A 12,696-nucleotide genomic window follows, 5' to 3' on the forward strand; every position below is an offset into this window, starting at 1 on the left:
AATATATTCATTTTTGATAAATAATTCTAGGCCTTATATTTATCATTTTTAGTTTGACACTGTAAATGTATAATCAATTTATATTATCTTTATTATTTTCAATATTATCTCACAGGCCGTACCGCCCAAAACATTATTATTATTTTTTTTTTACAAATTCCGCTCTTCTCTCCCGTGTGGGTTGAACCCTGGTGGGTGTGTCTGGCTCAGTGAGGGGTCGGTGGTGATTTTGGCTGCAGATTACATCTTCAGGGGCCAGCGGGTTACGACTAATGGGATTAGGATGAAGCATTTGTCTGCGGCACGTCTTAATTCCTGACTTTAAGAAAGTAGCCATATGTGGATTTAGACAAACACCAGTGGGTTATGTGCTGTGAGTCGCAGTCAGTGCGTGACTCTGTGGCTCTGCTCTCACAGGACATCCTAACATGGGCGGACCAATGAGAATGAACCCTCCTCGAGGAATGGCCATGGGCCCACAGGTATGAAATCACACACACACACACACACACACACACACACACACACACACACACACACACACACACACACACACACACTTATTCTTTTATTATTGAATGTCAATTTGACTCTTGTGACGATTAGACAGGAATATTTTTGTTACTGTGAAGAGTTTTATTAATGTAACCAAGCTGTTCTCACATTTAACACCTTTGATTTATTCTTATGAAATGTATATTACTGCCTGTGTAGGTGCGGTTACTCTTACAGGCTAATATTGTATCTTTTCTTGAATTCGAGTTTCTCCTGTATCCTCATCAGAACAGTCCAGGCGTGTTTGTTGTTCCGTGATGAATGTGTGATGATAGAAAATGTGGCACAAAAGGCCAAATCCAAGACAGTTAAAGACTTAAGAGTCTCCAAAATCAACAATAACAGGAATATTGTTGGGAATCAATAATGGCGTCTCGTTGAATGTTCTAACAAAGTTTTTAACATTTTGTCTGATAGAATTATGGAGGTATGAGGCCTCCTCCAAACTCCATGGGCGGCCCCATGCCAGGAATGAACATGTAAGTTAAAGCATCTCATACATCTAGTCCAGCAGAACGGCTCTTTGAGTCTTATAGCAGCTTAATCTCTGTTTATTTTGCCTTTTCACTAAACACCATTTCATTTTCCTCTCTTGCCTTTTCTTCTTCTTCTTCTTCTTCCTTCTCTTGCTGTTTTGCCTCAGGGGTCCCGGAGGAAGAGGGCCTTGGCCAGGACCGAATGCTAACTCTGTGAGTCAGAAAGCCTCGCTCTGTATACATGCAATAAAGATGTTGGGCAAAGGGAGGGGAGAAGACCTTCAGTGCCGTGCAATTACTTTTTAACAACACAGCAAAAATCCAAAATGCCGTGCATATGATGTTCAGAGAGGTGTTGATTTTGCTGTGGAATTTCTGGTGTCCATCAGTCAGTTTAATCGAGGGATACTTGTGACTAATGTTCCTCTGTTCCGAGGCAGTTTCCCTGAATTACATTTAAAAGGATATTTAAAGCACAAACTGTTGAATGAAAAACTTACTGTAGACTGAAAACAGCACACTTCATTGCTGCAGTCTGCGCATTTATAAGTTCACAAAAGTAACGGGTGTCGCAGGACTGTGAAGATTCACATTCAGTATCCTCCGATCTGATTGTCTGTGTCTTCTTTCCCCCTGCAGATAGCATACTCCTCCTCATCTCCAGGAAACTATGTGGTGAGTTCAGATCTGTCGGGAACGAGAGCAGCTCTCCTGCATAAGTTTTAGAGTTCAATTCATGTTCTGATGAGTGTAATTTTAACCTCTGTCACTGCTCGTCCCCCCCCAGGGTCCACCAGGCGGAGGAGGTCCACCTGGAACTCCCATCATGCCCAGCCCAGGTGGTGCGTCACCCAACTATGTCCCCAGCACTCACACTTATTTTAGAAATAGACTAAATATTTTACATTTCAGTATTTCATTTGTTTGATCAAATCTTTGTATGAACATTATCTCTCTATGTCATGGAACTAAAGTTGTTTTTTTTTTTTTTTTTTTCTCCCTCAGATTCTACCAACTCCAGTGAAAACATCTATACTATGATGAATCCTATCGGACCGGGCGGCAACAGACCCAATGTGAGTCTCGCGCGTGCTTTCAAGTTAACAAATGGCTCCGTAATGTTGTTTCAAAGGTTGAACTTTCCTAGGCTTGAAACAGTTTCAGAAACTGCAGATTGATTTCAGGGTTTAAATTATGGATGTTGTTGTAACGATTAAAATTACACAACCTCGCCCACAAAAACGAATCCACTTTAAAAATGGGGTTTCTAACCACATCGCTGGGCACCCGTACAACTCTGCATTAGAGAAACGTAACGTTGCCACGATGGTCAGGAAATGAACCGGGAGGAATACATTAAATCATCGACTTCACCCGAAGCTGAGAAGACCACAGAGGTCAAACATGAAAATGATTTTTCGGTCGTTTATAAGGCTTTGCTCTTCATCTTGTCACCAGTTCCCTATGGGACCTGGGCCTGACGGGCCAATGGGAGCTATGGGAGCCATGGAGCCACACCACATGAACGGATCACTAGGTGAGTTTAAACACAGTGGGGCTTTACGAATCACTGATGCAACTAAAACGCTGCTTTATTTCTGAGCACGTTTACCTTGAAATACAATTGAGCCATTTCTCTCTCTTCCTCAGGGTCTGGGGATATGGATGGGTTGCCAAAGGTGAGTAAAAAAAAATTGGATTTCCAGTAACGTCTTGTTTGCTTTCTACACTTTACTGTTTTTAAGGCGTAGCCTGATCAATTTCTTTTGCCCTCTTCGTCCTCCAGAGCTCCCCTAATAACATGGGGGGCATGAACAACCCGCCTGGAACGCCGAGAGATGACGGCGAAATGGGCGGAAACTTCTTGAACCCATTCCAAAGCGAAAGTGTAAGTAGAGCGAGTGACTGGCATCTCACCACCCTTAACAGTTATCCTTGACTTCATGACAAAACCAATGCAAGCAGAGGGTTCACCTCATTTTGTGGGACAAAGCACGATAGATTTGAAATGCAAAACTTGCTACATTGTTCCTAAAGCGCACAACAGCAAGTTAATTGAACAGAATAGTAATAAAAAAAGCCTGTAAAGAATGTCTGATGTTCTGCTTGCATTGTAGCCGTTTACTAATCACTTCAAAATGCATTGTGTATGCATTGTGTACCCTCTGTATCAGTGATCAGCTGATGGACACAAGTGCCTAGTCTTAGTCTGTTTGATTTATTTGTTGTATCCCAGGACAAATCTTTCCAGCTTTAAGAATAAAGTAGTTGCAGAAGTTGTAGACGCACGTCAGGTGGGGGGGCGGACTGTGTACCTTGCATCGTGTCGCTTAACCTCGGCCTGCAAAGCCACGGCGTGCACAGCCCGCCGTTAAAGTTGAGCTCTAATACTCTGATTCAATGAGTCAGCTGTACCGCTGGGAATCATTAGAAATATTTCAAAATAAGAGCTCTTTCGAGCTGTTACTAGTGCATTTTGGCCACCACGGTGAAATATCTTGTTTTTAGAATAAGTAAACAAGGCGATTAGTTTAACTGTTTCCGATGCTTTGTGCTAAATACAAATTCGGTCTGTACCAGAAGAGACTCAATACCCAGCCCTAATCATCAGAACTATGACTGAATTATTACAGTATTGATTACTTGTGTTAGAATTGTTGAGTTTAGTCTGCTTCCTCTAGCTTTGCAGGGCTGGGTGTGAGCGCCCTCTGGTGTTTACATGTTGTCAGTGACGTATCCGCTCATCTGTGCCCTCCTCCCCCCTCCCTCTCTCTCTTTTCAGTATTCACCCAACATGACGATGAGTGTGTGATTTTATTTTTTCCTTTTTTTTTGTATTTTTCTTTATTTCCCCGCCCCCTATTTTGTACCCCTGCACCTGATTTTATTTTATTTTTTCCCCCTTTTCAATACAATCCTTACTTCACCTCGGATTGGACCCGCTCCCCTCCTCTCTCTCACACACACACACCCTCTGCCCACCCACCCACCCACCGATACGGGATCCGCTCTCTACCCCCCCCCCTTTCCCCCTTCTTACTCGGGAACTCTATGGCCGCACAGCCTTCTGGGACAGCCCTTGAGCATGCTGGGACTCTAATTAAGACGGGCCCTCCTGGAGCATGCAAGATGGCCGCCGGTCTGAATAGGAAGCAGTCACAGAGCAACAGGAAGAACCTCCTCTCTGACTCCGGCCCCGGCCTCCCTGGCTTCCTGTCAGGTTCTAGACAATGAGCAAGGGGACGAGGACAAACAGAGAGAACGAGGGAGAGAGGAGACTGGACAACACAGCCCTCCCATCAAGACACAGAGCTGCCTGGAAGCTTCTCAACCACGACTTTGGACTTTTTATCGTCATCGTTTTAGTTTTAGTTTCTCCCGACGGATTCAGTTGAGGGTCGGATGGAACGACCCCTTTCCTCCCCCCTCCCCCCCCACTCTGTGTGTACATTTTTAACAGAGATGTTGTGATGATCAGTGAACTTTGTTCCCCCCCTCCATTTTTTTTTTTTTGTGTATGTATTGTATCATTGCTATTTTTATTATTGTATTATTGTTATTAATGATATTGGTATGATCATTTTAAGATTAGGTTCTACTTTCTGTTTGTACGGGCACATTGTTATGATGAACACAGCATATGTGCACACAGATCAGAAATCATTTGCTGTGTAACATGTGGCTCCATGTGAGCACGCTGCCCCCTGCAGGTAAGCTTCTATCCATCACGGTACTGATTGGCCCTCTTTTCTTATTTTTTAAAAAAAAAAATCTTTATCAGAGTTTTAGCAACCTTCTAAATTTTTAACTCCTTGTTCAATAATCCAAACCAGAAGAAGAAGAAGCGGCTCCTGTTTTAGTAGCTTCCATGCAGTGAAATGCACAGCTCTATTTATTTATGTACTTTAAATTTGTCTTATGAATAATTGTTACTTTTTTTTTTTTAAAGTGTTATCCCTGTTTCTTTTTTTGTTGATTGCCGAACTAGTAGCAACTGTGTAAATATGCAGATCCAGTCAGCAGCGTCTCCTCATCTCCGTTTGACATCATTAGACACTCTTTCCGAGCCCAGGAGGTGTTGAAGCCCCCCCCCCCCCCCCCCCCCCCCCACCCACCCCCACACACACACACACACACACACACACACACACACACACACACACACACACACACACACACACTCATGCTGCTTCCACTAATGCTGCCCACTTAGGTTGCCGTTCACTCTGACATGTGCGTAGGCTGCGTTATCATCTCTGCTGAGCTGTAGTGAGCACTTGGATTGTTTTTGTTTGCTGATGAGTCCTCAACACACTGTGATGTATGTCTGTGCTTTTATGGAAAATGTTGCTTTTACACACCAGTCAGTTTAGCTTGCAGACCTGCTGTCGTACATGCGGTGCTCCTTCTGAAAGGACTTCTGGCTCTCTGCTGATCAGTTTTTTACAGGAAGAAGGAAGGCGGGGCTCTGTTGACTGTGACGAGTGGCCTCCCTCCCTTTGCCCATCTTGAAGAAAAAGACCTCCGTCCTTTTCCCCCTTTTCTCACCTTTCCAACGGGCCAGCATTGACACTCTCTCACACCACCCGCTCTGATTTTTTATTTTTTTTTTTGTACAACTCTCACCATCTTTTGATTTGAATCTTTTTGTAAATACTGTAAAATGCATTTTGATATCATTGACATGTTTTGATATTTTCAAATCACAGCAACAGTTGATCAGAAACATGCTGATTCGGGGCAACTGTGTGTGTGTATGTTTGTTCAGAGATGGTGTGTCTTTGATGATGAGCATCAGAAACTGGAGCTGCTATAGACTATTATGCTATTTCACCTCATCACAGACAGACGTGGCGCTTTACTGCGCATCAGAGCTGTAAAGCGTCGAGGGGGTCTAAGAGGATGAGGGAGGACCGTGTGGAAGCCTTTAGCTAACTCACTGTCTCACACACTTCCTCTGCAAATCTTTAAATTCAACATGATTCTTGTCCAGAGGCCTCCCTCCTCCGCCTCTGTTCTTGGAAATTGTTTGAGTGAGGTGGCGAAAAAAAGCCACCAAAACAGGCATATTTTTCACTATGTTGAACAGGGAATTTGCCAGAACAGAACTAAAGGAGAGTTTTTCATAATTAAAACTCGTCCCCTCCACGTCTCACTCCGACAAACTGCATTTAACTTCCCTCTCGACACAAACCGGAAGCAGGGCACACTGGCTCTCAATCCGACACACCAGGGACCAGAGTACAGGCGTAACTATGAAGGATTTTTTTTTTTTAATCTATTTAAAATGGGCCGGGGAGAAATGTTTTGGGAAAGTAAAGAGGAAAAAAAAAAATGAAGGGACAGATTTGTTCTTATTGCTGAGAAGAGGTAGAGAGAGTGCGGGAACAGGCGTTTCCTCCCCTGTACTTTTGAAATACTGTTGTATAAAATGCAGTCGAACTTCTCTCTATCTTTCTGTCCTGTAAGTAAAGCCGTCACAACGTTGATCATTTCTGTATTTCTATTGTGCTGATGTATAATACTGTAACATTCAGGGGTAGGGAGGGTAAAGAGGATTTTTTTTTGGTTTTTTGAGGGGAGTAAAGATTTTTCTGTTCAGTTCCTAATTTTTTCCTCTTGATGACAAAGCAGTATTGAATATGAGGCAGTCTGTCCTTGGGGAGTTGCTTTGTATCTCATGTTAGGGTAGTTTCAGATCCTAAATGTCTCGTGTAGTAAAATGAGAGGTTCCTTCTTCGTATGTTTCTTTATATTGTAAAGTTTCTTTAGACAAAAAAATGTTGCTTATTGGGGAAAAAAAGGTGGGAAAACTGCATTGATAATAAATGTATTTCTTTTCTCTTTTTTTTTGCTTTTCTTTTAATTTCCATCAAGTTGTCAGTCGTTTTTGCCTGTGTCCCCCTTGTTGTAGATACATATTAAAAACAAATAAAATGACTTCACTCCTTTTGCCATGAACACGTCTTTTACTGGACTGATACGGTCTCCACGTTCCTCTTTTTCTGTGGCTCAGCTGATGTCTTGTGATGATAAGATCCTCGTCACATTTCAACGGACAAACTTTAGAGTTCACGTTTGAAGTGCGATCTGTAGATCTGAAGGTACTGCTTCCATTGAAGTTCTTACTCGACATGAGAATACAGATTAAACTAGTGGTTCCCGATTTGGAGGGATCGTGAAATGCTGGATAGGGATTAAGAAAAAGTATATTTGCTACAAAAATATTAGCATTTAGTTTCTTGCCATACCTTCTGAGTTTTACCATTTCAGCCCTTTAAAAACAAACTGATTGAATTAGCTTTCAGCTCACTGGGATATATGAAAGCTGTGAGGAGGGGTCAGCAGCCATAGCTTGGCTATAAAAGGTGACAATTTATTGATTAAAAACTGTTTTCCCAGTCGTGGGTTTATCCCCTTTTTCTTTTTTTAGATTAAGCTTAACTGCTCTGTTTTTGTTGTTCAGACAGATGTTCAGTTTACCATCAAAGAAGACAAAGAAAACCAGCAAATATTTACTTTTGAGAACCTAGTATTTTATTAATCTATTTTATTCCTTTTAACATTTTGGGTTTATTTCACATCACAAATATGATCCAATTATATTTATTTATATTATATATATTTAATTCAATCTCATTTAAGTTTGTTTTTAGAATGCAATGATTTATTTTGCACTTCGGTCACAAAACAATAAACTGTAATCGCGGTGATGTCGGGGTCTTAAAATGATTTACTCAGCTGCAGCTTGTCAGAGAAACACATCATCGAGGGATGACGGCCTAAAGGATTTCTCCTCCTCTGATCTGCTCAAGCTGCACCGAGTGGCGGCGCGGTGACCTCTTGCCCCTCTCGCTGCAGGAGGCCGGAGCAGCAACCAGGGAGGTCAAAGAGGAGGCGAGCGGCAGCCGGGGGAATAACGCCGACCTCGCAGATGCCCGGGATGAAGAGGAGGGTGGAGAGGAGCTGGGCGGGTGAGGCAGAAACGCCATGCTCCTGCTTTTGGAGGGGGACACCTGGGTTGGAACCTGGAGGTGGGAGTGTGATTGATTGGCTAAGGGCGGGAGGTGAAGCGGAGGAGGAACCACCGCGAGGGAAGGGAGGGTGTTCCTGCGAAGTGGGGAGTGAGGGGACAAACAGGCTGGGAGCTTTTCGACACAGCTCCTCGGGGTCATGTTGTCTGATGTTGAACCTCCAGGTGTCAAACACCTCTCGGGGACCAGTCTGCTTGTGGTTGCCTGAGACGAGCTCATCTCTGTGAGGGAGAGGACCGACTGAGAGAGCCTGGGAAGAAAATCCTCACCGCGGCTGTTGTGAGTCTCTCCCCCATATCTGTTGTGCCTCCTTTGAACCGCGCTCTCCTTTCTCTCTTCCATCCTGGACTGATGACAATGTGGCTCCTCATCGCCCCTCCCTCCTCTCTCCCTCCTTGAATCCTCTCTGTCCCCCTCCTCCAGTCGGCTCCTCTCCCTCATGCCCTCCTCGTAAGTCCGGTTCAGACAGGCCAGGTTGTGAATGGCCAGCCATGGTTCAGATAGCATTCTCTGTCTGGGCGGTGGGGTGCTACACTGGCTCAGCGGACTCAGCTCGCAGGAGGGATGTCTGCCGCTGCCGTTGCTGCTGCTGCTGCTGCTGCTTCCCCTTTGGCCTGATTGAGGCGAATAAGACACAGACAATGAGTGAAAAGCATACATATGGAAATAGTTGAGAAAAACTGTTCCTTCTTTTCCATTTCGCACATCTCTTTGTCTTCTTCCTTAAGTTTCTTCCCCCATTAAAGTGGTTTCCTTACCCAAGGGTCTGAGGATAGAGCTACTGTATATAAGAAAAAATTGACTTGATGCTACATACTAATGCTAAGCAGATTTATGCAGGAGTACCGTGGTGTGTTTATACTAGAAAACTGCCAGAAAAAAAAAGCATTTTTAAAACAGTCACTGTTACTATACAAGCTCCCACAATGCAGTGCAAAAAAGCAGGGCTGCAATCTTTCATTGTAATGCACCACCAGAGTTAGCGTCACCTCACCCTGACAAAACATTTCCATCTCGTCTCCTCGGGAAGGGAGCACTCAGCTAATGATTTCAACCACGAGGAATTTATTCTCATCTGTCTAGACTTGCCTTTGTTACACACCGCTCTGCTATATCCAGGAGGGGCATGGTGTCTGCATACTAAGTAACCTGCTGTTGATGGTGCTGATCTCACCATCAAGGTGAAAAAAAAAAACCAGGACACTTGCACAATGTTACTCACCAATGTCACCGCTATTGTGCTTCTAAAGGGCCATTCAGCTGAAATTGAGAGTTTCTTGGCAGATGGAGTTGCCTAGTTTGATGTAACTGTAGATGTTTAGATTGATATTTTTGTCAGCAGTTTAAGGACTTCCCATCTATGTTCCCTGGTGATTTCTTTCTGCGGTTTTGCATGTTTTAGCCCAATTACTACAAATTTAGACAGTCAAGGTTTTTAGATTTTTTTTCTAAATGTTCTTCTCTCACCTTCCCGGTAGCGAGTGTTTTAATTCATTGTAAGTAATTTTATGTGACATTTCACAAATCGATATAAATGGGTAACCAACCATAGTGTATATTATGTCTGCTTTTATTTTTGTCAAAACTACACAATTAGTCGTGTGGTGATGTGTACTCTCAGTGGCATTAAAACCATGCAACGATGATGTGACTCGTACAAAAAGTACGTAATGTTCACTGTGATCAGATACCTCAAGAATCAAATTTCTCAAGTTGCAAAAAGGGGAAACAATAGTCGGCTATATGTTCCCTAATCTGCTTTTCTGAACAATCAGCAGTACTCACTAGTTCCTCTGAAGTTGAAGATGTTTTCTCCTTCGGGTGAGTTGGGTGATCCGGTCTTGAGGACGATGTCAGACGGGGACATGCAGTACACCGGCGAGGTGTCGGGAAATGGAGGAACGTTCAGGTAATGCCTGGTCACCGGGCCGCCGTTCACACCCATCTCTGTGGCGATGATGATGATGTCACGACCCCTGGCCCGGCAGGCGTCCACCAACGCCTGAAGTACACAGTAATGCTGAGGTATTGATCGTATTTGGGGTTCGATGGGGGCCAAATACTGAAGTTTTTGTTAGTGATATCTAGTAGCTACACATTTGAGCTACCTTCATGGTGATCATTTAATAACATTCAGAGTTTTTTCTTGAAATCTGTGGGGAGGAAAAGTTTTTGAATAATTGTGGGGTACTGCAACATGTTGAAAAAATTAGAAAAATAGACATACTTCTACTTGAGTTGAGTATTTCCTTTTTATGCTACTTCATACATTTACTACATTATATCTCAAAGAGAAATATTGTACTTTTTACTACATTTACTTACCAGACAAGTTACTTTTCAAATTAAGATTTTGCATACACAAAACATGTGATCAATTTATACACTAAGATGCATTGTTCTAGATTAAAGTACCCAAAAGTATATAAATAAGTTATAATAACTTAGCTCCACCTTGACCTACTTTATAATTCAAACATTCCTAACAGATGAATGTATATTATACCTCTTCCACCACTGCTGGGTAAAGCCTAAACAGACCCTCGAGTATTTTTGCAGCTTAGTTCACCTCCAGTTAACACACTTTAACGTTAACACAATCTTTATTTCGTTCCAGTTTTTTTTCTCCATCTCCACCAGTCCCCACCAAACGCACTGACCTTCAGTGTCGGCCGGTGCTGTGCATTGATGGCGTACACAAGTGCTGAGGCTCCGGAGTAGTCCTCCATGCTGGGGTCGGCTCCTGCTGCTATCAGGGTGGACGCCACCTGAGCTCCTGCTCGCTCCATACAGGCGTACATCAGAGCAGTGCGTCCAGCCCGGTCCTGTGCATTTGGATCTGCCTGATTGGTCCACATTGGAGGTCAGTTGATAGAAGACAATAACTCAGATGAAACCTCAGCAATGGCCCAGTGTGAGTCTAGCAATTTAGCTCGTTAGTGAAGCAAAAACTAAAGTTACAAACTTTAATTGGCATTGCTGAACCATATGCATTAGTACCGTATACCTCTCTTACTGCAGCTACACATTTATTATGCATTAGAAATACATCTTCTGTGAAAACTTGCATTCCGTAGATAGCATGTAAGCACATATATTCTGCGTTGAAATTGGCAATGTTACTCACTGCAGACTGACCTTGTTCTGGAGCAGGTAGGCGAGGAGTTTCACCGTCGCAGGCCCAGCAGGCTCCCCTCTCAGGGCCTTACAGGCAGCCAGGAGAGGGGTCTCTCCTCTCGGGTTGCACCTGTTGACCTGAGCTCCACCTTCCACCAGCAGGCGGACCAGACGAAGCTTACAGGAGGCTGCCGCACTGATGAGGGGGCTGCTGTCTGACAGGGGGTCTGCCATGGCCTTGAGGGGGAAGGAAAGTCAGACCATGTTTTCAATAGCAAAGATGTTACAATATTCAAACTGCAACAGCAAATCACCTTCAACGCCTGCCGTGGGCGTCTTTTACCTGCTGTCTTTCTAAAAGTCTGGTCTAAAGAAGCAATTATAATAATATTCTCCTGATAATATTCCTTTATCAGTGTTTTTAAAAACTCTACAAACTAAAATACATTATAAGAAAGCATGATATATGTTCAAATAAACCAAGTTTAAGAAGGCTGTCTCTATGTTTACTACATCAATATACAAGACAAACTGGACACATATATTGTGATTTAGTGTACATCCAAGTTATATTTATTGTGTGTTAATGTATAAAAAATGTAAAGGCTGCTAATGTTATTGAAATGCGTACATATTGGACATAGACATACGGTATCCACAGGGTAATAAATAGATGGATACACAACCACAGCACTAATAGAGAACATTAAACTCACCATGTCAGTGCTTCCTTCAGAAAGCTGTAATCCTGAGTTTATTCACATGATGCCATTAGTTCCTCTAATCCGTTGAAAGGTTTACCTCGGCTCTTGGATGAAGTGGCCTGATGTTGCTGGCCTGCAGCAAACTGCAGAACAAAAAACAGTGAGAGGATACTAACTTTCATCCTCTGTCACTCCTCTGTCCTGATCTGTCCCTTCCGTACCTGCTGGGTTGAGGGGAGGTTCGATCCCACAGCGTTCAAAGTTATAAACGGTTTTGAGCCCAAAATGTCACCTGTTGCAGACGCTGCGCTACAAAGACCCAGAGGCCCTTTGATATGAGTCAGCTTTGAACAGTTCTCATCTGCCTTGTGACAACCGTCTGCTTCAAACACTGGCAGAGAGAGAGACTGATGACACACACACACACACAATGAATTTCAAATGCTCAAACAGCAAGTCATTTGTATTAAACGATGTAATGTGCTTGTTCCGTCTTTTGTGTTTTTCAGTTCCTACTTATCTGCAAAGCACTGAGCAATTGCTCTGTATGCATGAATATATCTGACATGAATGCTTTTTAAAAAGGCAGAAGGGAAATGAGATAGAGAGACAGTTCTCCGAGCTCGTCTGAGACCAGGGAAACACTTCAGCAACCCTCAAATGCCAGATGTGCAATTAAGTCAAACAGCAATTAGTTGGAGCGATCACAATTAGCAGTGTGCATGAGCATCAGGAAAGAATATTAATGTAATATTCCGTACATCCTTAACATGCCATAAATGGGCATGAAACAAAGACAAAGCCTCCTTA

At 43.2% G+C, this 12,696-nt stretch overlaps 2 protein-coding genes across 3 annotated transcripts in view; one reads left to right on the forward strand and one right to left on the reverse strand.

The window, feature by feature from the left end:
• Positions 1–6,986, forward strand: part of LOC306707211 (single-stranded DNA-binding protein 3) — a 33,403-nt gene extending 26,417 nt beyond the window's left edge. Inside the window, exons 9-18 of one of the 2 annotated variants that reach the window (XM_079174591.1) lie at positions 418–482; positions 973–1,034; positions 1,199–1,244; positions 1,671–1,706; positions 1,819–1,873; positions 2,037–2,107; positions 2,490–2,568; positions 2,682–2,710; positions 2,818–2,919; positions 4,095–6,986. In XM_079174591.1, coding sequence (XP_079030717.1) covers positions 418–482; positions 973–1,034; positions 1,199–1,244; positions 1,671–1,706; positions 1,819–1,873; positions 2,037–2,107; positions 2,490–2,568; positions 2,682–2,710; positions 2,818–2,919; positions 4,095–4,265 — 716 coding nt within the window. In that variant the 3' untranslated portion in view covers positions 4,266–6,986. Of the gene's footprint in view, positions 1–417; positions 483–972; positions 1,035–1,198; positions 1,245–1,670; positions 1,707–1,818; positions 1,874–2,036; positions 2,108–2,489; positions 2,569–2,681; positions 2,711–2,817; positions 2,920–3,813; positions 3,965–4,094 lie in introns of those variants that run through there. The other variant, XM_079174590.1, reaches the window with a different exon arrangement.
• An 827-nt stretch (positions 6,987–7,813) lies between these two features.
• On the reverse strand, positions 7,814–11,416 carry LOC306707278 (uncharacterized protein; the record flags this gene model as incomplete). Its single annotated transcript, XM_079174672.1, has 4 exons — positions 7,814–8,679; positions 9,851–10,067; positions 10,726–10,908; positions 11,204–11,416. The coding sequence occupies 4 exons, from the start codon at positions 11,414–11,416 to the stop codon at positions 7,814–7,816; spliced, it is 1,479 nt and encodes a 492-aa protein (XP_079030798.1).
• Between the last annotated feature and the right edge of the window lie 1,280 nt (positions 11,417–12,696).

Source organism: Pholis gunnellus (genome assembly GCF_910591455.1).
Source record: "Pholis gunnellus genome assembly, chromosome: 15".
Taxonomy (NCBI): Eukaryota; Metazoa; Chordata; class Actinopteri; order Perciformes; family Pholidae; genus Pholis; species Pholis gunnellus.